The sequence below is a fragment of the Genypterus blacodes genome, unplaced genomic scaffold (genome assembly GCF_046128005.1).
Source record: "Genypterus blacodes isolate CSIRO-AG114 ecotype Tasmania unplaced genomic scaffold, CSIRO-AGI_Gbla_v1 ptg000055l_1, whole genome shotgun sequence".
NCBI lineage: Eukaryota > Metazoa > Chordata > Actinopteri > Ophidiiformes > Ophidiidae > Genypterus > Genypterus blacodes.
The window spans coordinates 7,930,709-7,958,590 of NW_027466867.1; the positions used below are offsets into that span (position 1 = coordinate 7,930,709).

At 47.4% G+C, this 27,882-nt stretch overlaps 2 protein-coding genes across 4 annotated transcripts; one reads left to right on the top strand and one right to left on the bottom strand.

Annotated features, from left to right (window-relative positions):
* Window positions 1-512: 512 nt before the first annotated feature.
* Window positions 513-18,150, bottom strand: sec24c (SEC24 homolog C, COPII coat complex component). 3 transcript variants are annotated; one of them, XM_076151506.1, is made up of 24 exons: window positions 18,068-18,150; window positions 11,250-11,428; window positions 10,864-10,944; window positions 9,931-10,051; window positions 9,652-9,818; window positions 8,625-9,437; window positions 8,399-8,541; window positions 6,720-6,828; window positions 6,322-6,449; window positions 5,563-5,701; window positions 5,307-5,422; window positions 4,968-5,092; window positions 4,690-4,881; window positions 4,482-4,575; window positions 4,212-4,328; window positions 3,925-4,095; window positions 3,592-3,688; window positions 3,348-3,493; window positions 3,076-3,214; window positions 2,626-2,744; window positions 2,317-2,496; window positions 1,596-1,781; window positions 1,375-1,464; window positions 513-1,290 (listed from the first exon to the last, which is right to left on the bottom strand). In XM_076151506.1, the coding sequence occupies exons 2-24, from the start codon at window positions 11,407-11,409 to the stop codon at window positions 1,150-1,152; spliced, it is 3,774 nt and encodes a 1,257-aa protein (XP_076007621.1). In that variant the 5' UTR covers window positions 11,410-11,428; window positions 18,068-18,150; the 3' UTR covers window positions 513-1,149. The 3 variants fall into 3 exon arrangements, with proteins under 3 accessions (XP_076007621.1, XP_076007619.1, XP_076007622.1); XM_076151504.1 differs by lacking the exon at window positions 18,068-18,150 and adding an exon at window positions 13,003-13,159; XM_076151507.1 differs by lacking the exons at window positions 10,864-10,944; window positions 18,068-18,150 and adding an exon at window positions 13,003-13,159.
* On the top strand, window positions 14,787-24,271 carry synpo2lb (synaptopodin 2-like b). The gene is made up of 5 exons (XM_076151508.1): window positions 14,787-14,888; window positions 17,253-17,404; window positions 17,518-17,820; window positions 17,915-18,297; window positions 20,814-24,271. Exons 1-5 carry the CDS (start codon window positions 14,787-14,789, stop codon window positions 23,534-23,536), a joined length of 3,663 nt encoding a protein of 1,220 aa, XP_076007623.1. The 3' UTR covers window positions 23,537-24,271.
* The last annotated feature ends 3,611 nt before the right edge of the window (window positions 24,272-27,882 follow it).

A 27,882-nucleotide genomic window follows, 5' to 3' on the forward strand; every position in this document is an offset into this window, starting at 1 on the left:
GATAGCCGATGTGCGTATCTCTGCTGTCGTTCTGTGCTCCTTTCTCAGTTACTTACATGATTTTGGACACCAAAAATTCAAACCCAAAGTCTGCAGCACAACAACGCCATCATTTTCCACCACGGAAGCTTCTAGAACCCAAGTTCATACTCCGATATTTAAAGTCTCCCATTTCTTTCAGTGCCCAGAATAACAATGAATGAGCGTGACGTCAATCTGACTCTTATGAAGTCCAGATTACTAAAACAAACTGTGAGACGATGAAGATGTGACCGCAGGGAGCTCTTCTTCGTCTCTAGTTGTATATAAAGACACTGAAAAGCCCCCCGGTGTTTACATCATCAAGACACAGCAGCAGGTCAAAGGTTCAGACAAACCGGTTTGAGCGTCTCGATCTGTCGCACCCTCTCCTACACACACACCTGAGGACAAACCGGGACGTAACAGAGCGGGCGAGTGGAAAAGGGGGAGGGGCACTAAGGTGATGGTAAAAGGGGAGAAGAGACAGAAAGTAATATAGATGGAAAACAATAGACTTTATTTAATAATTGTCTTTTTATGCAGATGTCCTTCACTCTTTTAGGATTCAACCATTATAAAAAAGAGTTGTTTGCTATCCGAGGGTTGTATACACACCCAAAACAGCCTTTCAGTGCTAATACAGACAGTACACCAACTAGTCAACAGCAGCCGTCTCCCACATTCACGCATTCATTTGCATACATTAATTGTTCACTTGTGTGTTATGTACATTTACCCTCCCTCCAGTTATTGTGCTCCTGTTGTGTAGGAGCGTCAGATTTGAGGCAGAGTAAAGCTCTATCAACATGACTCTCTCTTGCTCGCTCACACTCTCTCTCTCTCTCACAGGCGCACACACACACACACACACACACACACACACACACACACACACACACACACACACACACACACACACACACACACACACACACCTACCCACACGTGACAAGATCTGCCAGCTGGTCTCTGGTGCTCAACTGACAGAGAGCAGGGAGAGCTTTAGTTTATTAGGTTAAAAAAAGATAAAGCGCTTCTTCACTAGGAAGGGAGGGTGAAAAGTGACAGGGGGGGAGGGGTCATGTAGGTGAGGGAGGGAGGGAGGGAGGGGGGAGGGGCTTTGTGGGCCTAGCTGAGAAGCTGGCGGATCTCCTTGTGCATGTGACACAAGAAGTCCACGTATGACGCTCCCCCGCTCGCACTCTTGTCCTCCACCAAGAAGTGGCGGAAAATCAGCTCGTTTCTGTCTTCCTGTTTCACCACCATCAGCTGGGAAAGAGAGAGGAGGAAGAGAGAGTGAATACATGAAAGCGGAAGTGGCGCTGGATTTGTGAAAGTGATGAGACAGCTAACCTTCATGTATCGTGATCTCTGCGCCCTGAACGAGTCGACGATCTCTTTGAGCCGCTGAGAGAAGGGGTTGTCCAGCACTGGCAGGCTCGTCTGGGACAGATTAGGGCGGAATTTACACCAGATATGAATAATCACACACACGCTGCAGTAAGACGACCTCAGGGAAATGGGTGCACCTGGTACGCAACGGCTCACACAAGCATCATTTCTGTTTGTCTCACCATGTTGGAGTCGATCTGGCTGAAGCTCTGCGTGCCAAAGATGTTGAGCAGCAGCTCCTGCTGAGCGCTGGCCCCCACCCACAGGAAGAGGTGCAGCCCCGTCTCCAGCAGGTACACGCCGCCTTTGGACAACCTCTCCTCAGAGTCCCTCAACGCCATCGGCAACGTCTCGCCCTCCAGCTTAACCTGGACGGTCACAAAGACAAGGAATCAGAATGGGAAACATCGTAACAATCCCAGGAGGAGATTGCATCATAGCAGCTCAGACTCAAAGTGCAGAAAGACAGGAAGCAACTTCTTTTAAGCAGTCTGGTAAAAACGATGAGTGGATGTATTCTACGTCAAATATGTAATTACAAATAAAGTACTTTTGAACAATATGATCCATATTTGTAATTTAACATTTGCTGGTTCCATCTTCTCAAATCTGAGGATTTGCCATTATCACTGCAAAAAACAATAAATTCCGCATCAAATAATAAAAATTGTAAAATCTTTATTCAGAGCTGGTAATATTAAAACAAAATGCAAAAAATAATAATATTGCCTAACAATAGTAATTTCCCTGTTTGACCACAGGAGGGCACAAGTCCACTGGACTCCAGGCTGCTTAGGCACAATATGCAACAAAGCCACTTGAACTGCTGAAACGAAGCGTGAGGTGAATCAAGGCTTACAGCAGTAGAGGGGTGTGTGTGTGTGAGAGTGTGTGAGGTCTCACCAGAGGCAGCAGGCGTGGGTAGAAGAAGACGTGCGTCTCTTCCACGTCCATGCAGCTGATCAGCTGCCTCAGGTAAGCTCGGTCATCCAGCGACACGTCTGCTCCTGGCAGCAGCACGTCGCTCTTCAGCACGCAGTTCAGATACACCGGTAACAGCTTCATACACTCGGGTAGGATCAACTGGACAACACACACACACACACACACAGTTACAGATGAAACACACTGTTAGTCTGCTGGCCTGTGTATGAAGGCTTCTCTCTCAGTCTGTGGTAATAACGGATGGGTGCTGCTCCTTTGGGTCAGTACCTGTCCAGCAGACGAGGGACTGGCACAGTTCTTGCGGTAGCAGGCCAGGATCTGGGCACACTGGTTGATCAGAGTGTCTCTCACCACCTTAGTGGGACTGTTCAGGACGCCACGGAAAGCTGTGGGGGAGAGGGAGGAAAGAGAGACAAACACACACCATTACTAAACATTATCAGCTAACTTCGATTTAATACATCAAGATAAAATGTCTCATCACATCATCATGTCAGTTTAAATGTTATTAATGAAGAGACAGATCATTCATGCCAGCAGGCTGTTAGGCACACACACACACACAGCTCTCTGCTGTTTCTGTGAAAGTCTTTTTCCCTCACAGCACACGAGCATAACGCAGAATGTGTAAATTTACGCCGCACTCTCACTACAAGTCCTCTCACAGTGAACCCACTCAGCCCGAGCCTGAACAGCTATGGAGGCGCCGCTGCTCACCGTATGTAGAGAAGAAGTTGATGATGGTGTCGGTCTCGCAGTTGCGGTAAAGGTCAGCCAACTGAGAGCAGCAGTTCACGGCCATGTTGTGGACACGCAGACGCCTCTGGCCGCTGCAGCTGGTGTACAGCACCGCACACTGCAGGGACACGAACACAACACTTAACTCTCCTGAATTAAACATGAGGGTTAGCTACATTTAATACACCTTCCCTTACCACTGCCTTAAGATAAAAGTAAACATTCCCCTGGGAGCACTTTGTTACACACACCTGCATGAAAGCCCCCGTCTCCTCGCTCAGCTTGTCGTCGTGCTTAAACTCCACGGTGACGGCTTTGTCACAGTCCAGCCCTGCCAGCTCCACATCGGTGGTGTTGCTCATGAAGAAGGATCCAAAGAAGTCTGTCGCTCGGATACCTGAGGGCAGAGTGGCGGCAAAATGAAAGGGATCCTCGGCGAATGACCGTATGTGTGTCAAGCAGTCTACTCTGCCTTGATAAGAGTCGAATCCTCACCTGTGCTGGTGCGCACCCTCATGACGGCATCGAACCCAACTGGTTTCTGAACGTCTCGCCTGAGGTCATTCAGGAATCGCTCCTTATCGGTCTGAGCCTGGAATACAGAACACACAGAGTTACAAACCAACTTCACACAATATCTGATCATATTTTAGGGGTGTGTGTGTGTGTGTGTGTGTGTGTGTGTGTGTGTGTGTGTGTGTGTTAATACTTGGTTTAAGTAGAACACTGCTTGCTTCCAACTTAATGTGCCACTCTTTGCAGGGTGTGTTTGCACAGATTGAGCACAAACTAATGTTAGCCAGTGACTGTTTCCCCCACGCCCCTCACCTGGAAGTAAGTGTACTTGTAGATGGAGCCTCCAGTGGACACAGGGACCACTCCTAATGTGGCAATGTCCACATACTGATTGGGGAAGAGGAACAGGTCGACGCAGCAGCCCTGGGCTACACACTCCTTAGCCAGGGTGTTGTAGAAACCGACCTGGGGCTGAAACAGAGACTGGAGAAACAACAAGTACATAGTAAGGTGCAACATAGAACACATATAAAGACTCATTACACTCGAAAGAAGTGGACAAACACCCAACAACCCCCCGGCTCTGTGTTGGTATTTACCTTCTCCTTGTCTGTGCCAATCAGCTTCTTGTCTTCCCTGTTCTTTAGCTTCCCGGGAGCCTCGGCAATGGGCAGAGATGTGTGAAACACAAACAGCTTCCCTGCACAATCTGCAGCCTGTGAGACACGCCAACGTCACACTGTCAGACGCATCAACGACACTGTACAAACCCATTACCTCTCATTCAGATCTGAACCTTTTATATCCACTTCAGGATGAATCGTGTGTATGAGACCTAAAAGACCTGAATAAGGTTGTGGTTGCTGTACCTTGAGTGCCTCGAGGCCTGCCTGGATGACGGGTCCAAACACAGTCTCAGTCTCTCTGGTGTCTGCAAACATCTCTGGGATCTGATCCAACAAACTGTAGACGGACGAACAAACGGTGCGTATCAATCTATCCCTGCATACACAAGTTACTCATCCGCTTTGTGTGCACGTGCGTGTCTGCATTTGCTTTATATATACACACACAAACCTCTCGATCACTTGTCGGCTCTCGTTTAAGTTGACGAGGAAACCGTCTAGCAGGGGTACAAACATGTCCGATACATCCGACACCACCAGCATCTGGGGCTGGGCCAGGCTGGACTTGACGTTGTAGAAGTGCAGCACTTTGTTGTAGGTGACAAAACCCACCCGCACCACCGAGTCCGCCTCTGGATTCTCCCTGCACACACAGAAGAGGAAATAGGTTTGAGTGCCTGAATCCCCCTTTCCTTTAGTCTTTCCTTTAGGTGCTCACACTTGACTCACCTAGGCAGGTAGTCTAGAAGCGTCTTGAGTTCCTCGCACACGATGCTGACCATGCCGCTCTTCACAGCGTTGTAGGAAACATCGATAAGGAAGATGAAGGCTGGAGGCTGGGGAAGCTTGTTGTTCTGTTAAGAGACAGCAAAAACATTTATTTATGAAAGGAGAAAGGAGACATGGAACAATCACGGGTGCCAGATCAACCACTTCTGGATTTCAACGCATCTAGAATTGGATTACAAACCATTCAGTCCAACAGGCAGAAATGCTTCGGACGGTGGTCAAATGCTTGTTTCCTGCCCACGTGCACACTGAGGTCTGGTATATAGGGTAAATCCTCACCTTACAGTAGTCGACTGTGGCCAGGAACTCATAGCTGCCCAGCGAGAGCTCCGGCCTGTCATTGCAGTCCACCCTCTTGCCAGTGTGATCCAGATGCTGGAAGTAATGGGGAGGCACTGGAGGGCAAAGCGCAACGTGTGAATTTCAATATAGTAAACATAATTCTATATTTCTTCACCGTGTTCCGTTTAAACACAAACAAACACAAGGAAGGAGAGAGAGCGAGCGAGAGCGAGAGAGAGAGAGAGAGACTCACCCTCTGTGAGGCAGCTGCAGAACCCACACTGGAAGCGACGGCCTCCCTCTATGAACTGCATGTAGGGGCACATGTAGGCCTTGCAGCGGTTGCAGCGGATTGGACCGGTCTCACCGTGGTCCACAAGGTAAGGAGGGGTCTAACAAACATAGATGTATTAGTAAACAATGATAGAAGAGATGCAGACTGCCTGGTTTATTAATCTGGATAGTAAGAGGGTGTTAGATGTCGCATTGGATTAACCAACGGGGATACGGTTACTGAAACGGGAGGCAATACATGTCTGACTGAAACACACACACACACACACACACACACACACACACACACACACACACACACACACACACACACACACACACACACACACACACACACACACACACACACACACACACACAGGTTAAGATTACACCCTCATTAACCTGCAGTTTTTAATCTAGGACTACACTAGTCCAGTCCACATGGATACCGGGTTACGAAAGTGATAAGCGCACTGAACGAGGTCATCTCAGGGGGCTGCTTTCATTTCTGTGATTGTAAGAGATTATCCCACAACTCTGACCGGCCACCCTGCAATAACAGTTGTGTATCAGAAAAAAAAAAAAAGTAATCCTGAAAAGTAATCCTGTCTGAATCGGGGTCAGGATGACAACCGGTCCAAATGTTTAGAAAAATCCCAGCAAGTGGAAAAAAACGCAGAAGAGACAACCGCTTTGAAAACCCTGAGAGGAGAGGAGGCGGGGCTTGTGCTCTCACCTCGTCTGGGGGCAGCGTGGCCAGGGGCTTGATGACGGCAGCCAGAGGCACCTGAGACTGCTTGGCCATATCAGCTGTGCAAGGCATATTGTAGGCTGTACAGCGGATAAACCTGGGGCTGGCGTTTCCTGCACACACACACACACACACACACAAACATAAAACATTTCCATTGACAACACGATCAAAATACTATCCATCTTTCTGCGATGAAGGCCAAGGCCCGTTCTGTATTTTAACAAGCGCTTAAAATGAAGATTGAAGGTAATAGAGAGTTTCTGATTGAAAAGTTGCATGTGTGTGTGTGTGTGTGTGTGTGTTGAAATGAATTCAGTCTGTTGGTTTTACGGGACTCTCCTTGAACAGATAGGAAAGTGTGTAAGAGAAGTAGACGCTACCTTGGTCTCTGACTTGAAAGTCGGTTGTGACAAGGGGAGGCGCCTGACCCCTGACCCCTGTCGTGAATGGCTCAGTAGTCTTAACTTTGTCATCCTCTATTACCTGGATCTGGAAAGGGGAAGAAAGGAGGGCAGAAATGTCCACGTTTAGCCCGTCTGCTTGTGTAAATACACACACGTTAACTGTTTTTCCCGGGGTTCGCACACACACAAACAAGTCTAGGAGACCGTTTAACAACCATGCAGGGGTAGAATGTCACACAACCCTACACACAGCCAACAGTACAGCTAGAGCACAGACGACTGAACACCCATCCAGATCTGTGCTTATTTCTACCAGTTTCTTAAGCTTTGACAAAGGAAACTTTACAGATGGTACAAATACACACACAGGTCATACGTCATCACAAAACAATAGTAAATCAAGATGGCCTGGAAAAGAAAAGGATTCCTCTATGCATGCCACTGTGCAAAAGAATTGTGGGTAAGTGAAGATGCTGCAGGCTAGCATGCATGGAGCATGGAGAAGGGGTTAAAAACAGGGGAGGAGGGGGGGATTGAGCTTCCAGATGAATGAGAAAACCCTGAAAATGAAGGCACAGATGTTGTTATAGCTACAGCTAAGATGGGCTCCCCCGGAGTAACGGACGGCTCTCACAGACACAGAGGCAGACAGGTGGGTTAGATACATATGATATAGTCTAATAGCTGCATTACACATCATTGGCCACTGTGGTAAAGTTATTATTGCGTCATCACGTGCTATCAACAATCTGAAACTATGTTATATACACATATATATATACTTTAGGTTTGGACTGATCTTATTCTGACATTACAGAATGAGGCGAGATTGAAGTGTGACATTTCCGACGGGAGCCCATCTTTGTGACATCGTGAACAGCGCTGACTTTGGAGTAAGCAGGTTGGAGAGGTGGGGTGGGGAGTGTTTGTTAGGAGTGAAGGAAGCGGATAAAGGGAGGAGGGATGAAGCAGAGGAGCAGGCAGGCACACAGGAGACTTACTGGGCTGGGGATAGCGTCTGGATCTATTCTATGTCTTGATTTCTGCACAGCCGGCAGGTCAGACGCTTGCTTTAACATTCAAGAGTTTGTCCGGCAAAAATTGTGCAAAACAGGATAAAGTAAATACAAAAGAGTGGAAGATAATAAGGAGTGTGAGAAGAGAAAACAGCAAAAGGGCACTGAACAGCTGGCAGCATTGACGCTCAGACGGGAACAGGGCAGAGGTGTTTAATAGAGGTTAGTGCTACTGTGGACTACAGTGTATGTCTGTCAAGCACGGGCAGACATACAGCCTAAAGGGCCCGTTCAATGCACATGCTAAGCTACTCTATGTGTACTAAAAGAATACAGAGGGTTACAAACAATCCAACAAAGTCAAATGTTACTGTTAAGACTGCTGTGATGCTCCAGTAGGGGAACATTTGCAAAATCCCTTCAATTGTTCATAAATGTTCAGTAGAGTATCAATAATAAGTTTGCTATGCTATCATCACCCAGCCCTTTGTTCTCCATACAAGATCATAAACATGTTTTTCTGAATTACGCAATCTATCTCAACTGTCCACTCACATCTGATACGGCAGAGATTGACAGTCGGCATGGGTGCTGTGTCAAAACTGTTAATTGTGTGTGTGTGTGAACGTGAATACTTACAGGGCTAGGGATGGCGTCTGGGTCGAGTCTCTTCTGTGCTTGGGGAGCGGGGGCGGGTGCTGGTGCAGGGGCTCCGTAGTTTGGTTGGCCAGCGTAAGGAACTGCGTAGCCGGGCTGAGGGCCTCTGACCTGCCCAAACGCACCTGGAGAGGACGGGAGAATAGCTGAGCGATGGAGAAAACAGCGGGAAAACTATTTAGGCTACAATTAGTGGCCTTCTCCTCACCGTTTTGCTGAGGAGGGTACGCCCGCTGCATTCCCGGCTGAGATGGAGGTTGCTGCAAGGGTCCGGGGGGGCCTGGTGGGACTTGTGGCCCAGGAGGCAGGTGGTTGTTCTGAGCCATGGAAGTGGGAGGCATGTGAGCCATAGGAGGAGGGGGACCTGAGTGGTACGGGGAGGGTTGAGCTGGAGGGGGCATGTGGCCTTGGTATTGCCCAGAGGGAGCTGAGGTGGGAGGAGGACCGGGGGGTGGGAAAGACGCGGGCTGAGAGGAAGGCGGGAAGGTCGCAGCCTGAGACGAAGGTGGGAAGGATGCAGACTGGGAAGAAGGAGGGAAGGATCCAGGCTGGGTAGAAGGGGGGAAGGGTCCAGGGTGGGAAGACGGCGGGGGAGCCCTAGCTGGGAAGGAACCCTGGGCAGGAGGTGGCGGCCCGGAGGTGTAGGTGGGCTGACTGACAGGTGGGGGTGCTGAGGAGAATGGCGTTTGGGTTGGGGGGAAGGACTGCTGCGGCTGAGGTGGAGCTGGGCCGGGGGGAGGCGCGGGGCCGGAGAAGGAGGGGGAGCCAGGAAAAGCTTGTTGAGAGGAGGGAGGCTGCGGAGAGGAGCTGTACGGCTGCTGAGGCGTAGGGGGAAGAGACGAATTGAACTGCTGTTGTGAGGGAGGTGGGCCCCCGTAATATTGCTGAGGAGCTGCCGGACCACAGGGAGGTGGTGGCTGGGCGGGGGCAGAGGAGGCAGAGGGAGGGGCCTGGGCGTGGGAGGTCGGAGGTGCAGCGCAGTAGGCGGTACTGACTGGAGGCTGGGGGCTGCGAGGTGGAGCTGGAGACAAAATGAGAACATGTGATCAACTCCAGGGCTCCTTTGACACCTCACAGGGAACAATGAAACAATGTTTGGTCTCTGAGGACTGTTATCTTTCCAATTCTTAAGGTCAAAGGAAGCGTTTCTTCTTGGAGCACATCATACAACATTTACAGTTTTTTGGTTAGCATGGCCAGAACAATAACTTAATAATCAATAATAAAAAATGTACCATATCCTGGTCCTGCGGCTGTAGGCGGTCCAGAGGTGACCTGCATCCCGGTCATCTGATTGGTGACCTGCTGCATTGTGGGTGGGGCTCCATAGTGTTGGGGATAGGAGGGTGGCGGCCCTGACAGGTTCATAACGCCCTGGTTGTATGGCTGAGACACGGCGGGCCTGGAAACACACAAATGCTCAACTTCACTTCATGTGCATGTGCTGAGAGTACAGCAAACATTTACAGGGTGAATTTCCCAGCGGGATAAACAATAACAAATCATTTAATTACCTGGGTTGCGCCTGCGTCATGGGCGGGGGTCCGTTCTGGACATTCCCCTGGCTGTACTGGGTGTAGGGCTGAGGTGCTGAGGCTGGAGGGAGTCCAGAGGTAGGAGGGCCCCTGGGAGGACCTGAAAAGCAGGAACAAACATTACACACACACGCCAAAGACAATCAATCCCTAACTGCTGATGTAACTCGTTTTAAATCCATTCCCATATCTTTCTATAGTGACGAGATCAGTCCGGCAAGTTGACCATGTTGAAAGGCCACTCAGTCTTGCGAACACATTTTTAGAAACCGTCTGCCTATATTCACAGATTTTGCATGTGAGGGCAGCGCGGCAACAACTTGGCAAGCATAGAGGCTGTAAAGGAGGTCAGTCTGACTAACAGGGCCGAGGCTCCGCACAGGGCTGGAAATCAACACCGGGCATCTGACAATTTATGTTCTAAAATTATAATCATCTAAAAATGATGCTCCAGTAGCTGTTTGATGTCCATACACAGATGGGGAAGAAAGTAAAATAAGACCCTGTAACTTTATATTGGGACTCTGAAATAGCTTCATAATATGTGTCACAAAAAAAGCAGAGAACAAATTCAGAAATATTATCCAACGTTTTCGGGACATCGGCCACAAAATGGAGGTGTGGTTAACATTTGAACATTTATAAATCATATATTGTGTAGATTACAAACGCACAGAAGACGTAGAACTCTTGTTGACAAACCCTCCCAACTCCTACAGTGGAGGTTTGTGCCGACAAAAGGCACGCACACACACAGACCACCTATACTCCGCTCCATGACAGAAGGGTTTATGTTCTCTGGTGTCGGCATTCGGGGGAGCCTTAACACACACTGATACAAGTGGGATCCAGTGATGGCAGATCACATGAGAGAGGGGAAATGGGCGAGGAAACGAGGGGGATGTCAGTTACCTAAGTCAAGAGGAGAGGACAGGTCAGAAACTGGGTTAGCTGTCACAGCCTTAGAGGGAAAGCTTGCATAAGGAGAATAACCTGAAATACAAGAAAAGAGGCAGAGAAAGAGAAACAGAGAGAAGGTGGAAGATGCATGAAGACATGTGAAGACATGAGCAAGCGATTCGGTTCAATGCAGAGGTTAGAAATAAAGGACAGGGGCACACACTTTTTTTCTAATATGTCCACTTCATGTAATGGGAAGTGGGTAGGACATTCCAAGGTTACAGCCACGAATGCTTACACAGCATCACAGCTAATCTGGTGTGTGTGTGTGTGTGTGTGTGTGACTGCCTCTCTGACACACTCATTCAAGAACAGAGAGTAACACAGATGCACTTTACCTTGTTGTGGAGCGCCGGGCTGGTAGGCTGATGCAGGGCCATTGTAAGGTGTGTAGGGGGCTTGGTATCCCCCATCCAGGGGCGCGTAGTTCGTTTGCCCATAACCAGTCTGGGGTTGGCCATATGGTGAGGCCATGGGAGTGTGCTGGTTTACATTCATCTTCAGTTCATCACTAAATCTGAAGGAAATAACACAATCAGAATGACAAACAATTAAAACAAGATCAATGCTGAAACTGTGCAGACAGTTAAAGGGCTACAGAGATTTCACCAGTGGGATGCCTGGAGTATAAAAGGCCCTTGGGGCAGGTGAGGTAACAGAAAATAAAGTCTGTGGTGACCTCTGACCCCAAGACAATGCACAGAGAGACCCTGACAGAAGACTTATTTGGCACAAGCACCTGACAAACATGAATAGCACTGCAAGCAAGACCGCAAACACTGCACCTTGTTCATTCCTTTGCCGACTACACAATAGAATCATACATATGGCCTTCTAATGTCCAGGATCTGTCCCAACATCTTATTGGCGTTTAATGTTTGACTTAACCACACCCTCCGATCACACCTTTCCCACACAGTATTGTGAGCCTTGACAACAATGGAGGAATGCTTGGCACTTAACTAATTTACATAAGAGACACTGTAACATGGTGGCAACTAACAACTTGTTTTCTATTCCAGACTAATCTACCATTTTATCCCTTTATAATCACTATCATCTACAACATTTAACTGCAAAGTGTTGACAAATGCCGATCTGAATGACACGCATTAATAAGTTATGAAAGATCCAGAAACGCCCCTTAAGCCAAGCGACCTGTAGCTCACCCTCATGGGGGAGGAGAGTAAAGCTTAGCGCTATGTAAACACTATATTTGCATCCTGTCACAGATCCTCACAGCTGGATCCTTTAAGTCCTAAGAAAAGTAGGCAAGCGCCGCAATCAGCTGACTTGAGACAGTAACAACTTCCCTGTGCATGTCACGTAATTACTCACATTTGCTACCAGATGCTGACATGTGCGGGTGTTTACGCACTTGGTTGGTGAATATTATCCGCGCTCATGTGACAGTATGATGAGTATCACCTAACACAGAGCCGGGCCTTTCAATTATTCAACAATGCAGGTGCCACAACCAAGAAACACAATCGCAGGAGCAGTGCTGCTATTCAGTGTGTCGGGCCTCCCCGCTGACCCACTATCTGCTGTCACACTCCCAACAACCGGGTTAACAAAACGCAAACACAGGAGTGAACGGGTGTGTAAATTTTTAAGCAAAAGAAACACGTATATCCAAAGAAAACGCAAAATATGTCTGACCGGCTGAAACGCAAGAGCAGTGAAAGCTATCTATGTCTTAGCCTGTTAGCTAGCTGGCTAACACTGACAAGATTAACCGTCCGCTAAAACATCAAAACACACCGCTGAGCTAACGCAGGACACTGCTAACTAACGAACTAGTGCGATCGAGTTGGATGACGCGGAACACACACGGCAAATTTCTCACGAACTGTCGAGTCCAGGGCCTAGTTAGCTGCGGTTAGCACCTGGATAACTTGCATCATAATGACAACAGCTGTGGTTGAATCAGCTGGACGCAAACAGTCAAGCCCGCAGCTAGCTAGCAACTGTTAGCCGACTAGCTGTGGATGTCGCTAGTAGCCACAGCTAGCGTTAGCCAAATCTTAGTTGCCCAGTGAAGCCGGGCGGCGGATGTCACACAGTAGATTAGTTCGTGAGTTGTCCTACCCCCCGATGTGTTGTAGTGAGGTTGTCCTCTATTCGGGGCGGCGTATGAAACCCAGTGGTCGACAAAACTGTTACGCCGATGTCGTCCCGGGTGTTTCTCGCTAATCCTTCTCAGTATCAGAAGCGGACATTCACCGGAACTGCTGCAGCGCTGTGCCACGTCCACATCCGGCCACGACGGAGATACTTCCCCCCTGCTCACTGCTCCTACTGGGAGCACGAAGAATCGGTGTCCGTATCCACTAGGAGCATCTCGGAGGACTTTTGATACTGATTGATCATAAATATGAAGAGGAGATTCAAACTCAAGTCTCCATAAGTAATCGTTAAAAAAGTTTAAAAAACAACAAAAAAAACAACAAATGTACTTAGTGTGCCCATCCCATCACAAGCAATCGTCAACATCCATCTCCCCTGTGCCAATCCGGACACCGCTATCGTCATGTTAATCGATTTTAATTCATTCCTAACACACACAACAACAAGTTACATGTTTACTATGCTTCCGTTTCTGAAGCTTACCGTGCACTCCCGAGGATTATACTGGGAAACTCCGTCCATGCCATGAAAAGTTTAACTCCATCAAAGATTTACGATCGGGTTCGTTAGGTCCTGGTCCGCGGGCGCAATCACGTCATTGAGACGCACTGATATGCTGACGTCATACGTTTCAAAAAGCAAATAGGTTCTCCAGAGAATTAATAAAAATCTGCGTACACTAATGGAAGCAAGGAGCAATGCAATGCAGGTAATACGAGATACTTATGACAATTACAAACGCCAAGTCCAATTCTGCAGCCAAACTACTAAGATTACCAGACCAATATCGAACAGCATGAAGGGCAGCAACTTCTGTGAACTACCCAAACTCTGTTAATATTTTTCACATACGCTGATGACAAAACCATAGTGGGCCTCATTTCTGACAATAACGAAAAACCATTACAGGTGATCCAAGCTGTCAATTAGTATGAAACCAATGACCTCCTACTCAACCCAGCTAACCTGATTCAGACACATCAACCCAAAAACCCTTTAATTACTATGAGATGAATCTTTGGTGCAGGAAACATAAAAACACAATAAAAATGTAACGATGAAAGTTAATAAAAGAGTGTAAATGAAAGAACATAGCTGTAGAACTATAGAATCATTGAAAATTGCATTCTTGAATAAAAAAATACTTAGATTCCTAAGTTGGATATTGAATCTTAGTGCTGCTCGCTACAATGATGCAACACTCAACAGCTCCTGTGTGAATTCAGAAATGACGGGAAGTTGATGAACTGTTTGGACAATAGCCAGATTCTTAAAATGCTCAATCTTCACTCTGTGGAATAAAGCTGAGTAGCTTTGGCAAGACGTAGACAAAGCTGCTGGCCAGTGGCTAAGCTGGGTGTTTGGGGTCGGGGTTATTTTTGGGAGGGTATATCAGCAAGCATCCCTTGTGCTGAGTGTTTGAGAGTGACATGGCAAGTGTTCAATACAAGGGAGCACATCTATGCACACGCACACACACGCTTTGCCCCCTCTCACGTCTCTAGCGCCCACCCTCCAACACAGCATTCCTCTGTAAGCAGATGAAAGCCAGTCACCCCCTGTCTCCCTTTGGGTGGGGGGGATTTGGCAACAGAGAGGAGGGGGGAGAAGCAGAACACACCCATAGACACCTTACATACACTTATTGGTACTAGTGCGAGGAACTGAAGAAAGGGAGAACACCATAAACACTCTTGTCGACCAGAGGCCCCACACACACAGCAGGCTGTGAGCTGGGAGAAGGGATGGTAGCAGAGGAGATTGTGGTCTCCCTCTCAGGAGGAGCCCCATGGGGCTTCAGACTGCAGGGTGGAGCAGAGCACCAGAAACCACTACAGGTGGCCAAGGTATGGCGAAGGATGTGTGTGTGCACGTGTATATGTTGTTGAGAAAACTAACCACATTGGCAATAGAAGACAGATCTCAACTACAGCTGTTAATTGCGGTCTGAGGAATTTATGTATGACCAGTTTCCAGACTTGTGGTTTCCTGTGTTTTGTAATCAGAGCTTTTGTAAAGGACCCTCATAGCTGGCATAACACTTAAATACTAAATGAAACAGTAGCTCATTGCTTTGATAGTGCTATGAGCTTTAATGATCTCTGGTACCTGACATATAAATAATTAATGGTAGTAGAAAGTCTGAAACTGTCTACAAAAATGCTTGTAATTGTAATGCTATTTTAACTTTCATACTTTTGGTTTGTAGTGTGTATTGATATTGAAGTGGTAAGAATCAGATCAATGTCATAGTGATCATATGTAAGTAACTCCATGTGTAATCATACTTGACTCAACAGCACTTCTCCCTGGGCAGATTTTCTAAAATGGATACCGACCTTATTTAGTTAAATATAACCCAGTCCAATTCTGATTTAGAAGACATTTGTGGGTCAGGGTGACACATGTTGGGGTGATCATGTCTTGGGATTCAGCATCATCTCAGTGATTGTAGCCAGGTTAGTGGATGTAATTGTATAATATAATATAAGTGTGAGTGTTTGTCTTTACGTGAAAACATGGTGGACAAGAAACTGCCCGACAAAAACTACTATCGTGGTGATTGTCACGGATGGTGTTTTCAGCTGTCATGATACAAATGACGAGCCAGTGTACCAACGTGACCAAATGAATAGTTATGAATGATGCAACAGGGTGTGGTGCTTTTCATAGTATAAATAATGTACTGTGGTACATTACAGGTTCTATGCCATTGTATTGTGCCATCATGCTTGTATCAAATAACAGTGAATGTTAATTGTATTACCATTGTACTTAAGCTGTTTCGTTGTGTAGGTTGTTTGGTCATGTAGAATACTTTTTGTAAGCGGTAATCACAACTTTCAGATCCAGATTTTAGCTGTTTGGTTTGCTTTGGTCTCTCCTCATGGGTTTCTTAAATGTCTGTCTTTCTATTTGTTGACAGTCTAGAATGTTCTCTCTAATAAGAAAAGCTATTCTGGAGAGGAGGAATGTGACCTCGCTCACACTGACGTTGAATGTTGGCTTGTCACTCATAAGCTCTTATTCAAAATGGGGGCAGAGTGGCTCTGGCACCAAAGATCATTTCAAGCAGATTTAGAATCATCTCATTGAGTTTGTCATTACCTGTGTTGTACCTCCTCTTGCTGGAGTGTATATGAGTATCTGTGCGCTCCTATCGCTGTTGTGTGTCTGTGTGTTTGTGTGATGTCAGGCATGCCTCAGATAAGCCTGGTGGGGAATAGAGTGCAAACTAGAGGATCAGAATAGCTCATTTAAGAGGAGCTGGAAGCTGGGAATGGAAAAAGGCCTCTTGTCCATGCACACATATACACAAAAAGACACAGAAACACACACACACTCACACATGCTTCCCTGTTTAAGGAAGTGTGTAATCGTGACAGTTTCATTTTCCCAGGTTTCACACCACACTCATGCCTGTCTTGCTCTGTCTAGGAATGTGGTGCATTTTCCTGTGGTTATATTTTGGGTATGTGGGGAACACATGGTGAATTACAGGCATTCCCCTGGTCCAGACTGGTGATGCAGCTGTTCAGATCCCCTCTTTCATGATGCGCTCTTGCTATATGTGTGTGTGTGTATGGGAAACTACGAGATACAGCAAGTGTTCGTGTCCTTGCACATGCTCATGCGTTGGTGCAATAGGATTAGTGGGTTATGTATACTGATAAAAAGTGTGTCCTCTGAAAGTCCCAAGTAGGTGCAGGAACACACCTCTATCCACTCCACATTGTTATCTCCACTGTGTATTTGTGTCTATGTGGCAGGAGATAGAACGGAAAGGCCTTATCTACTTCTTTAAGAGTATACGGCAATCTAGTGGACAAGAATACTCGCCTTTCCCATTTGTCACTGAACAACCCCCTACTGAATTACTTCCTGAAAGATCCTATGACATCATCTCTTAGCGACCCCCTCCAGCAACTGCTGCATGACTGCATGAGTTATTCTGATAGAGGGTGGGATGGTGGCCAGTAGGCCAGTTCCTCATTTGGTCTATAAGTGACAGACTTTTTGGTAATTTAACTCTCAATGAGAACTTTTACTTTTCAATAGTAATTTTACAATCACTAGCTTTTAGTTAAGTATTTTTTGTTTTGTTAACGTTATAACTAAAACAATATTTCTAAATTGTGGCATTGTTACTTTTGCTTTTGAATTTGAATACTTTTTCCCTCAGTAGTTATTGACTCCTTTCCTCCCTGCAGGTACGCAGACGCAGCAAAGCATGCAGAGCTGGATTGAAGGAACATGATGAGCTGGTTGCCATTGACAACAATACCTGTGCAGACCTCAGTCATGCTCAGGCTGTGAGCATCATAGACACGCAGAGTGGTACACTCAATCTGAGGGTTAAGAGGTCAGATGACATTTCATTCATTACACATTCTGTGACTTTGTTACATGTAGTCACGCTGTACAAACAGCTGCACGTATTCAGTTTACCTAAATTATTAACACACTTGTTTCCAGGACCCCCTCTGGATTGCACGCCTCATCTTACACTGGTAGTTCCACGTCAGCCGGCACCTCAGGGAGGGCTCTGTCTCCCCTGGTGGAACCCGTTTTATCCCACCTCCCCTGCATCTTTTCTCCCACTGTGGTGCCCAGGGGCATCACCTCCCCTCCAGACAGCGAAGCTTACTACGGAGAGACAGACAGCGATGCAGACACACAGGCACAAACACACAGGCGGCAACGTCGCACACCTCCTCACGCACGCTCACCTGCGCGCTATGACAACCAAGAAGAGGAGGAGACCTCCGAGATGAGCGGGTAAGAAATCTATGTTAGAATTTAAGTTTTATTTCCGTCTTAACTTAAGATATTTAAATTTGAAACTACTCAATCCTGTGTTTGATTGTATTAGGTATGAGAGTGCCACAGAAGTAGGACTTTCCTTTCTGGGCGTGGGACACTGCCCTCCTGGTGTACCTCGGCGAGAGCTTATCTATCAGCCTATACAGACAGAGTGGGCCACCCCGGTAAATACACCACATACTTTGACCCCTCACACACTCACCCCCACGCCTGATCAGGGGTTGGTGGATGGGGAAGGAGAAGGCGATAGTGGCTTCCAGGAGTCAGGGGGCTGCATAGGGATGACCTGCCCACCGCTAGTGTCTCCGGAAAGGGCTAAAGAGGCTCTGATGCTGGATTCTGGAAAACAACTGGTGCCCATGGTGGGACTGCAGCAGACCCCGGTCAGCGACGAGCTCTCCACCACCTACAAGGACAAAGCACGGCAAGCCAGTGAGTACACAGGCAGACAGAGTTTGGACTGAGAAATGTTTGATCGTGGAGATGCATGACAGACACTTGAATGAACTGGGCAATGTGATGGGAAAAAAAATATCATTCACACGAGATAGAGGCTCCCAGTTGTCCTGACCTTGATCCTATTTGTTAAGCAAATATTTCATAATGATAATCTATGGTTGAGACTAAATAGTTAGTGTTCTTGTGGACATGCAAGGGTTAAAACAAGTGTCTCCCACCCAGAGGATTATCCACTAGTGACTCACCAAAAATAAAATCATCTTAATTATTCCAGTGGTTTTGCTTTTTTAATTTAAACATCGACTCACTGATTTGTAAGCAGATCGCCCTCTAGTGGTTGTTTGCTGTAACTGAAGCATCCTCCACATGCATTTCTAGGCTGGCAGTTGTGAGGTGAGATCTACCCGATATCTTCAGAGTTATTCGGGCCCCTCCACCCCCCTCCTGTACCCTACAGCAGCAGTTTATCTCCTCTACCAGTATTCTGGGCATTTGCCTCATTGGCTGTATTTATAGGCACCAAAGCTTTGGGGATGGACACTGGATGTGATTCGGACATACAGGACTGCAAACACAGCCAAATATGTAGTTAGAGAGTGTGTTTGAGTGAAGAGGCTGTGTCAAATGTGTGCAGCGTGTATCAGAAACAAGTGTATGAGTTCTGCTGTGATGTTGCAATACAAAGTTGTAAGCTTTAATTAGTCCTGTCTGATGAACTTCTCTGATTTCGCGGGGGAGGCAGTGGCTCAGTGGGTAGTGCTTCCGCTTGGGAACCGGAGGGTCGCCGGTTCGAGTCCCTGCCGAGGTGCCCCTGAGCAAGGCACCGAACCCTCAATTGCTCCCCCCTCTGCGAAGGGTGGTAATGTAATGTAAGTCGCTTTGGATAAAAGCGTCTGCCAAATGATCGTAATGTAATGTAATTTAGACACAAAGGCAATGTAGACTGATCAAGAGGCGCTGATGATCAACATGAATACCATTGCACTGACTGACTATGACTTCATGTGAGCAAATGTTGAAGTCGTCAGAGACCTGAGCTTGACTACCAGAGGCCGTGAACTGTTGGCCTCAGGTTAGGGCTTTACTTAAGGACAATCATGACCTAATGGTAAATGAGGAGGACTGGGATCTGCCCTTTCTCACATTACACACTCACACACAAATGGAATTAGTAGTTCTGCTGTTGTGAGTTGTCTTGACACTGTGAATGCAGCAGTAGGTGTGAGGTGTCAACAGCAGAGGGCAAAACATCAGCAGAGTTATGAGCAAACTGCTGTGTGTAACTTAACTGTCCTTAGTGTAACATTGTAACTAACACACACACACACGCACGCACGCACGCACAAGCATGCACACACACACACGCACACGCACACGCGCACGCGCACACGCACACGCACACACACACACACACACACACACACACACACAATGACAACATTGTCTAAATGTCCACCGATGAGGGGGTCTTCCAATCTTCCAATGTGTGTGTGTGTGCGTTTGTACATGACACAGAGAGCCAAGACAGGTGTTCGATGCCTGTCAGACAGACAGGAATAGTGGACTGACATCATGTGTTGGTTTGAGCTACTGGACAGAGACAAAGGTCTTTAGATGGGCTGTGCACTGAGGGAAGAGGTAGAAGACAGTGACAGAGACCAAACTTTACCGTAAGAGCAGCACTGGACACTCTCTGCGTCGGTGAGGGTGTGTGTGGGGGCTCTGAGGAGGTTTAGGGATAAAAGAACACTCACTTGTGAGATGAGGGACCTCACATCTACTTCAGGTTCAGACTTTAGTGGACACACAGTCCCACACACCGTGTACACAGGTAAGACCATGGACTTGAAGTGAAAAGTTTTTTACTGTTTGTCTTTCACATGTTAATCGTTTAAGTTACAGTATGCAGAGAAAGATATTTGCTATTGTTGTACTCACTACCTGTGATTATCCTGTACGTCTTGTATTGTGCGTTTACATTACAACACAAAACTGTTTGCCCGCCGTTATTGATTTCATTCAGAAAACTAATGCTCAATTTTGATATTCTGTTTTCTATTTGAACTCTTTTCAATGTCTTACCTGTATTTGCTAAACTTAACTCTGTTTTTCAGTCTGTGAGACACTGAATGTAAGTGTGTGTGTGCAGAGACAACATCAGTGTTTAGCTATGAAGTCAGTATTTATATGAGGATATTCATCCGAGATGAGCCGAGATACTAAAAAGACTCAAATAGCCTGGTGCGAGAGATGCATACACACGCACGCGCACACACACACATACACACGCCCTGACCTAACCTTGCTGGAGTGTGTGACTCAACATTTGGAGAACAGTAGGAATTCTTTGTTCTAAATCCACAACACACTCTCCTGTCTGTCACCGGTTAATCCTTCCTGCTCCTCGCTGTGATAATACTTCGATGGCTTCCTCCCCTCCTCCTGTTCATCTTATTCACGTTTTCTCTCTTTTTTCTGCTCCTCTGCAGGGTTGCATCGTGGAGAGAGTTTGGTCGAGAAGCAAGTTAAAGAGGCTTGTACTAAATGCCGTTCTATCGCGTCTTTGCTGACTGATGCTCCCAATCCCAACTCCAAAGGGGTGCTTATGTTCAAGAAACGCAGGCAAAGGGCCAAGAAATACACGCTGACCTGCTTTGGCAAAGTCGAGGGAGACAGAGGAGAGGACACAGAAGGAGACACTGGAGGGGAGACGGAGGAGGAAGGAGGAAGTTCTGTCCTAAGTGGCTCCGAAGTCGAAGAAGAGGGATTCTCAGCATCATACGACCCAACCTGGGATAGCGGCTATCTAGATCTGCTGGACAGGAGAAGTTCTGCCTGCCCGTCTGCCGCACCAACTACTCCCACAACACCAACAACCAATCACATGCTAGGACTGGACGCCTCAACCTATCAGAGTCCAGGATTTATGACCTTTGTGAATCAAAGTCCAGGGTTTGACGTGTCAGGGCTGGACGCCTCAGCCTATCAGGGGTCACGGCCGGAGAGCAACGGTATAAATAAGCAGATCAGTGCTCAACCTGCTCCAAAACCTGCACACATGTCTCCTCCAGCCGTTGCTCTGACCAATGGGGGGTCAGTAGCGGTTAGTCGGGCTAGTGTTCTTCTGAGCCCACCCTCTCAGACACCCCTTCTGGGTCAAAATGGACAAAATGGGAGCCACAATCCTATTTATAATCCTAATATTAGCCCTACTCCAATCACAAACTCAGACCCCAATCTGATCAACAACGGTCCTAATCCAGCGGGTAATTTGAATCGCACCGCACGCCCCTTCACCCCCGGCCCCACCCCTTCTCGGGCAAATGTTACAACGGTAATGTTCCGCCCTCCCCAACCCAAACCCATGACTGTGGCCGCAAAACCCGCGACAGCTGTTTCTATGATGACCATCCAACCTACTCGCCATTCATCAGTGCCCGACGCAAGGAGAGCAGTGTCCAGCACCTCTCTGTACATCCCGGCAAGAAACAACAACAGCAACTCCACACTTCTCACTACTCCCTCTGTCGCCTCTCCTCCCTCCTCTGTAGTCTTCTCCCAGCCTCCGTCATACCCGCAGCCGTTTTCTCCTCAGTCCTCGATGCATTGTTCTCCTCTTTCTCCGCCTTCCGCCCAGTTCTCCACTTACGCTGCTCAAAGTCCCCCGGTCTATCCATCACCGTCTCAACACTTCTCCCCTCCAGCTCCACACACTCAACCACTTCCCTCTCCTCCTGCTCCTAATGATCTGCCTCTCTCCCCTCAAATCTCTGCTCCTCCGATCTCCACACCACAGCCCACTAATATCGCCCAGGTCTACAATCACACCCAGCCTCAACCTCCTCCATCCCTTCCTTTCAACCCTTATGTCAACATCGCAAGTACCGCCACTGCAACGCCTCCACAACCTCCCTCCTCTGATTCAATGGCCACACGGGAGCAGCGCATCTCGGCCCCCCTCGCACGCTCTGGCATCTTGAGTGAGGCCCGTCGGCGTAGCAGCAATAAGCCCATGTTCTGCTCGGTGCAAAACAAGGACATTTCACCAAATCCAGACTTGCTGTCCATGGTCCAGACCATGGATGATCGTTTTGTGAGAATCCCCGGTGCTGTGGGGTCTGGTGAACATGGGGTTGGGGCCAATGGCGAGGTTGGGCATGAGTCAGGGCCTGAGGAAGACTGGCTGAGGCTGGGGGCTGAGGCCTGTAACTTCATGCAGGCTCAGAGGGGGCCCAAACCTCCTCAAGTGGCCCCCAAACCTCAGGCCCCTCAGGCCCCTCAGGCCCCTCAGATGCCACAGCTTGGGGGCAAGGGAGGTCAACTCTTTGCCCGCAGGCAAAACCAGATGGATCGCTACGTGGTGGAACGATCTCCCTCTGTGGCTGCGGCACCTTACTCACCTGCCCAGACGAGGCAGCCCTCACCCACGCCTTCCCTCCCCTCCACCTGGAAGTACTCCCCCAACATCCGTGCTCCGCCTCCCATCAGCTACAACCCCCTCCTCTCTCCCTCTTGCCCCCTCAAGGCCCAGAAGAAGCCTGATGTGGCAGGTGGCAAGTCTTGGTCAGGCGGGAAAAAAGCAGGCAAGCAGAAAGGGAAGTTGAAGCCACTGGACATCATGGCCCATCAGCCGTATCAGCTCAACTCTTCTCTGTTCAGCTACGGAGGCGGGGTACCCCAGGACCGCTCCACCCTTCAGCAACAACAAGGAATGACAGGTGGCTCCCAGGGGCCAACGAAGACAGCGCGAGTATATGAGGTGAAGAGATTCTCTACGCCCCCTCCCACAGCCACAGGACCCGCACTCAAGGTTATTGTGCCTCGATCCGCCACGACACTCGGGGAACCGATGTGGCGCTCTGATGTATTGTCCTCTCCACCCTCCAATGTCCCCTACCAACCCTATCCGCCTCAACCTCAGTGGTCCCCCGCCCCCCCTGCTCCCACAGCCCCTCTCCCTCAGCTACCCGCCCTCTCATCTGCACCAAACCCTGTCCCATCACCTGCTCTCTCCCACCTCCAAACCTCCAATGCTGCGCAGGCCAACAGGCAGTTTAAGAGTGCCCCAAACCTGAGTCCCCTGGGCCCAGTTGGAGCCTCTCAGCTCGCAACCAGCGGAAATCAACCCCAGAGGGTCCCGAGGCCCAGGTTCAGCACTTCGAACTTGGGTCTACAGCCCTGTGTTTGGCGCCCTGGAGCAAATATGCACTGAAAAGGAAACCACAGCTCTGTGGGGAAAGCCGATGCTTTTTCCGCACTTCACATGTTTTTAATGCTTGCAGAATTGTCGTTCAGGATTGCAATTTTCCATTTTATCCATCACTTTCTATCACAACACGTCAGTTTGGAAAGGCATGTAACACAATCTATTTTGGTCATGATTAAAGGGGAACACTGTTGGATAAACGAGAGAGGCTGTGTTCATATTTGAAAATTGTAAAGGGCAGATAGAAATCCTGTGGGGACGTGAAATGAAGTTGTTTTCTGTATATATTTTGAATAACACGAATGCTCAAGAATGAAGTCTGAAAATATGGAGAGAAGAATGCGGGATGTGCAAAAAGAGAAGCCTGTGGCAAGAGAGAGAGCTGAGAATGTGAGAAGATGAAAAGGGCAGCAGAGACACTCGTGATGAGTGCTGAGATTGTGGACTTATCACTGTCAACCAAACCACAAGGTATCAGTCAAGGTTATGTACTAACATTTTCCATTAGACTATGATGTGTATGCAGCTTTTCTATTGTGTCATGCGTTATTATCTGTTATATATTTGAAGTATCTAATCTCTGAGTGTCATATTTGTAGTTGCGATATGCAGCCGTGTGTGTGGTTTTGTTTTCTTCTGAGGAGAAGTCAAGAAGAAGGGACAATGTTCCCACTCCATTTCTGATTGGATGATATGATAAGGGAGACGTAAAACATGTCTGTTTAGCAATGATTCTTTTCCACAGGGGCACGCAGAATAAAAATAGGTATGACTCACCTCAGCTGTCTCTGTTTCTTCCTGTGTCACCGACGTCATCCCCGCTCTCGCACCGTCTCCACCTCCAACCCCCGCTTTAGTTTTCCCCTCTTTCCTCCTTTTCCGCTTTAGATTTGACTCACAGCTTGTTGTTCCACACGAAGAACGAAGAATCGGACCTTTTTTTCGAGATCAGAGATACAATTAGTGTCAAATGCACATTTAGGAACCGGGATAAAGAAATGTATTTAGACATTCACCACCAGGAGGCACTGTGGGAGCTGCCATGTAGGCATGTTGCACCGTGACACTTTATTGTCTGCACACTTTTCTCATCACTGATTTTACATTTCTAAATGTCTGACTGAGAGAATAAGGGCTGCTTTTTATCATTATTTTATTTATAATCAGGAATCCCATTACTATGTTCATTTAGCTAATTTTAAGATCATTTGAAAACCTATAAACCTTTTCCAATGATTCTACTCTTGATCACTGCTGTTGAATATGTCCTTGTTGGATTGCCCTACATTGCACAGCGATTTTACCACAACCCTAAGGCCTTGGAACTGTGAAATCCATCCACCGCCACAAAAAGGGATCTAACCTATGACCCCTGACTGGGATCCGGTGACAGACAAAGTCTAACTATAGCAGCTAACTTTAGTTCGGTTCAGGTCTACGGGTAAGCTTAGCACCTCTGTTAGCAGAAGATAAAACAAAAAGAGTACTGTACCCTCCAGTGTGTGGCGTATTACATTTTGTACAATGTAGGTCACTGGTATTTAGATATATAAAAGCTGTAAATGCACTTAGTGGAGTGCTGCCTCCACTGTTGGCCATATCACTGAATCAGTGCTTTATTTCTCTCTGTTCCCTCTCTGTTAATTCCTCCTCTCCTCTCCCCCTCTAAAACAAAAACACAGCTCATTTGACCTATTTTGGGAGATGTTAATCTCCAGCTATTTGGCCCAGTGCTAAACTCTTAATTCTGATGGCTTTTTTACAACCCGATTGAGAACGGTGGGGAAGTGCCGCCTCCTACATCGCGACGCATCGCCTCACTGATCAGCCAACGAGAATGTCTTCTCACTGCATGGTTGTTGAGTCAACCATATGGACTGGATGAGATTCAAAAGTGTTTGGGGTCAAAGGCCAGAGTTAAGGGTCAGGTGAGATCACGGCAAAATAATGGCTCCCCTCAGAGACCAGTGGCTCATGTCAGGGTTGTGATGTTCCTTCACTACTAACCTACAAATTTACAAATATTCTCTTTAAACTTTCCTTGGGAAAATCACAATTAATTTACTCACCAGAGATCTCTCGCCCTCTCTCTATCACTCACACACACACACACACACACACACACACACACACACACACACACACACACAGGTTAAAGCTATATGATGATTGCAGATACAGTTACTCTAGCCAAGCATGGGAAATTGGCACAAAATGGGAAAGGGAATTGATGTACATATGAGGAGAGAAACGGGGAGAAAACACCAATAAATGCAGAATGACCGTATATACAAACCAATTCTGAAGTTTTTCAGTTGGAGGTTATGCACAGAAAACACCTGGTTTATCGCCCATATTGCTTATTTTCAGACCTTCAGGGAACTGCTCTCCACCACCATGAGTGAAGTAACTAAGCACCGATCACATATTGATTGCTATTGTCGGAACACATTACATTTTTTTACGATTACATTAACCTGACTTTATTCATTGATTCTGTTGATTCCAAAGCATAAATCCTAATATAAGAAAGTTGGAATAAATCCTGTTAATTGGTGTCTACAGTTATCAGTCATCTTGCCAAAACTCCACACCCACCTCCCCTCTATACCACCGACACAGCCCACCCCCTCACCGCCCCCAGACCTGATCCATAGCACTGGAGCCGCCCTGCCAATAAGGTTTCACTCCCTTTGAGGCGAAGAGGAGCACAGGCGGTACAATCTAAGCTCTGGGACGCAAAAACCTACCTGGAAATCTATTCCTCTTCTCACACACCAAACACACACCTGTTCTGACACCTTGTGGGACCCGTGTCTTCTTGTGGACACCTGAAATTTAGGTAAGAGATCCAAACACTGAAGGTGTGCGACGGTATAAACAAACCCTCTCACATGCCACGAGTGTTTGTGGTTTATTTGGCACTGCTGGAGTAATTAAATATCATTCTGGATCCTCCTTAAAAACGTGGAGACACTTATACTTGATTCCAGTGGTCAGCTTGTGTTGGCAAGAGGACTTGTACACATTGGCCAGTAGGCAAACATGTAACTAGATGAATTTATGAATGGGCAGATCGGATGCAGATGCTTAACTTAATATTTTGCTGCTTGAACTCTCACTTACTTGTATATTCTGACAAAAAAATGAATATCTTATGAATGCCAGCTGGTGGCCCACTGTTCCCTCTCACTATTTCTTATTCCACCAGCTCCTTACCTAACAGCATGGTGGGTGGGGGAATGTGCCCTGCTGCGGTGGAGTCTTTAGTCTGGGGAGAAGGGTGCTTGGGAATGGACGTATGTATGTGTGTTGTTGTTGGGAATGTGCTGATGCCCTTCCTTCCCCAGCTGTCCCCGAGAGATTTATCTGGAGCTAAAACAGGCCGTGCATGGGGACAGGAGCACCTCTTTGCTCACAGGAGCAGTAACAGGACCCAAGCATTCGCCATCACACCAAGAGTGTCCCTATCTCTTGTATCTCCCCTCCAAAAATCTTGCAAATATTGAATTCATGATCTGAAAGAAGGAGTGTGAATGTGTGTGACTGAGCAACAACACGATGGAAAACGCTTGCGTACATACAAATGTCCTGGATTCTAAATTTACTCCACCTTCCCCAAAATTGGAGATACAAGGTTTCACCCTGGGAATTGGAAATAATAAGATAATACACTTTTTCACCAACCTCATACATAAAAGGCAGTTTTCCCCAATGACAGCAACATCTAAGACACTCTAGTCTAGTAGGTCATGTAAAGGGACTAATAATATAAAGGTCAGATCAATGTTGAAGTGCGTCAGGACTGTATAGGAGTGAATGTATTTGGTTACTTTCCACCTGTGTTCTGTCAAATGTCTTGTGTTGATGACAGTCCCACTCATCACGGCGCAATAGAACATGGCTACGTAAAAATAGCCCACACAGGATTGAATCCCAAGCTAGGAAATGAGCTTCAATTACAGCGGATGGAAAGTAATTACATTAACTGTCTCCCTGTAGACGGGGCCCTTCAGCTTATTCCCTGGTAGTGGGACTCACCTCCAGTCGTATGTAATTGCTTTCGACCTGAGCAATAGACAGCGACATACTGCCAACGCCCCGCCCCCGCCCATCTGAGTGCTTAGCTGAGAGAGACACAAACTGCCAGGGGGAATTAGTGTCCTCAAGGGCATGCAGAGGCTATACGCTATCTTTAAAGTACTCGTAACTTCATTAAGGAACTCAGTGAAGTTGCTGTTGCTTCCTAGAATAAGGGAGGTGATGGACAACTTCATCGCTAAACAAATATGCTTTGGAAATCACTTTAGATTTCCTTGTGAAATACGTTTGGAAAGCTTGAGCATGTGTGC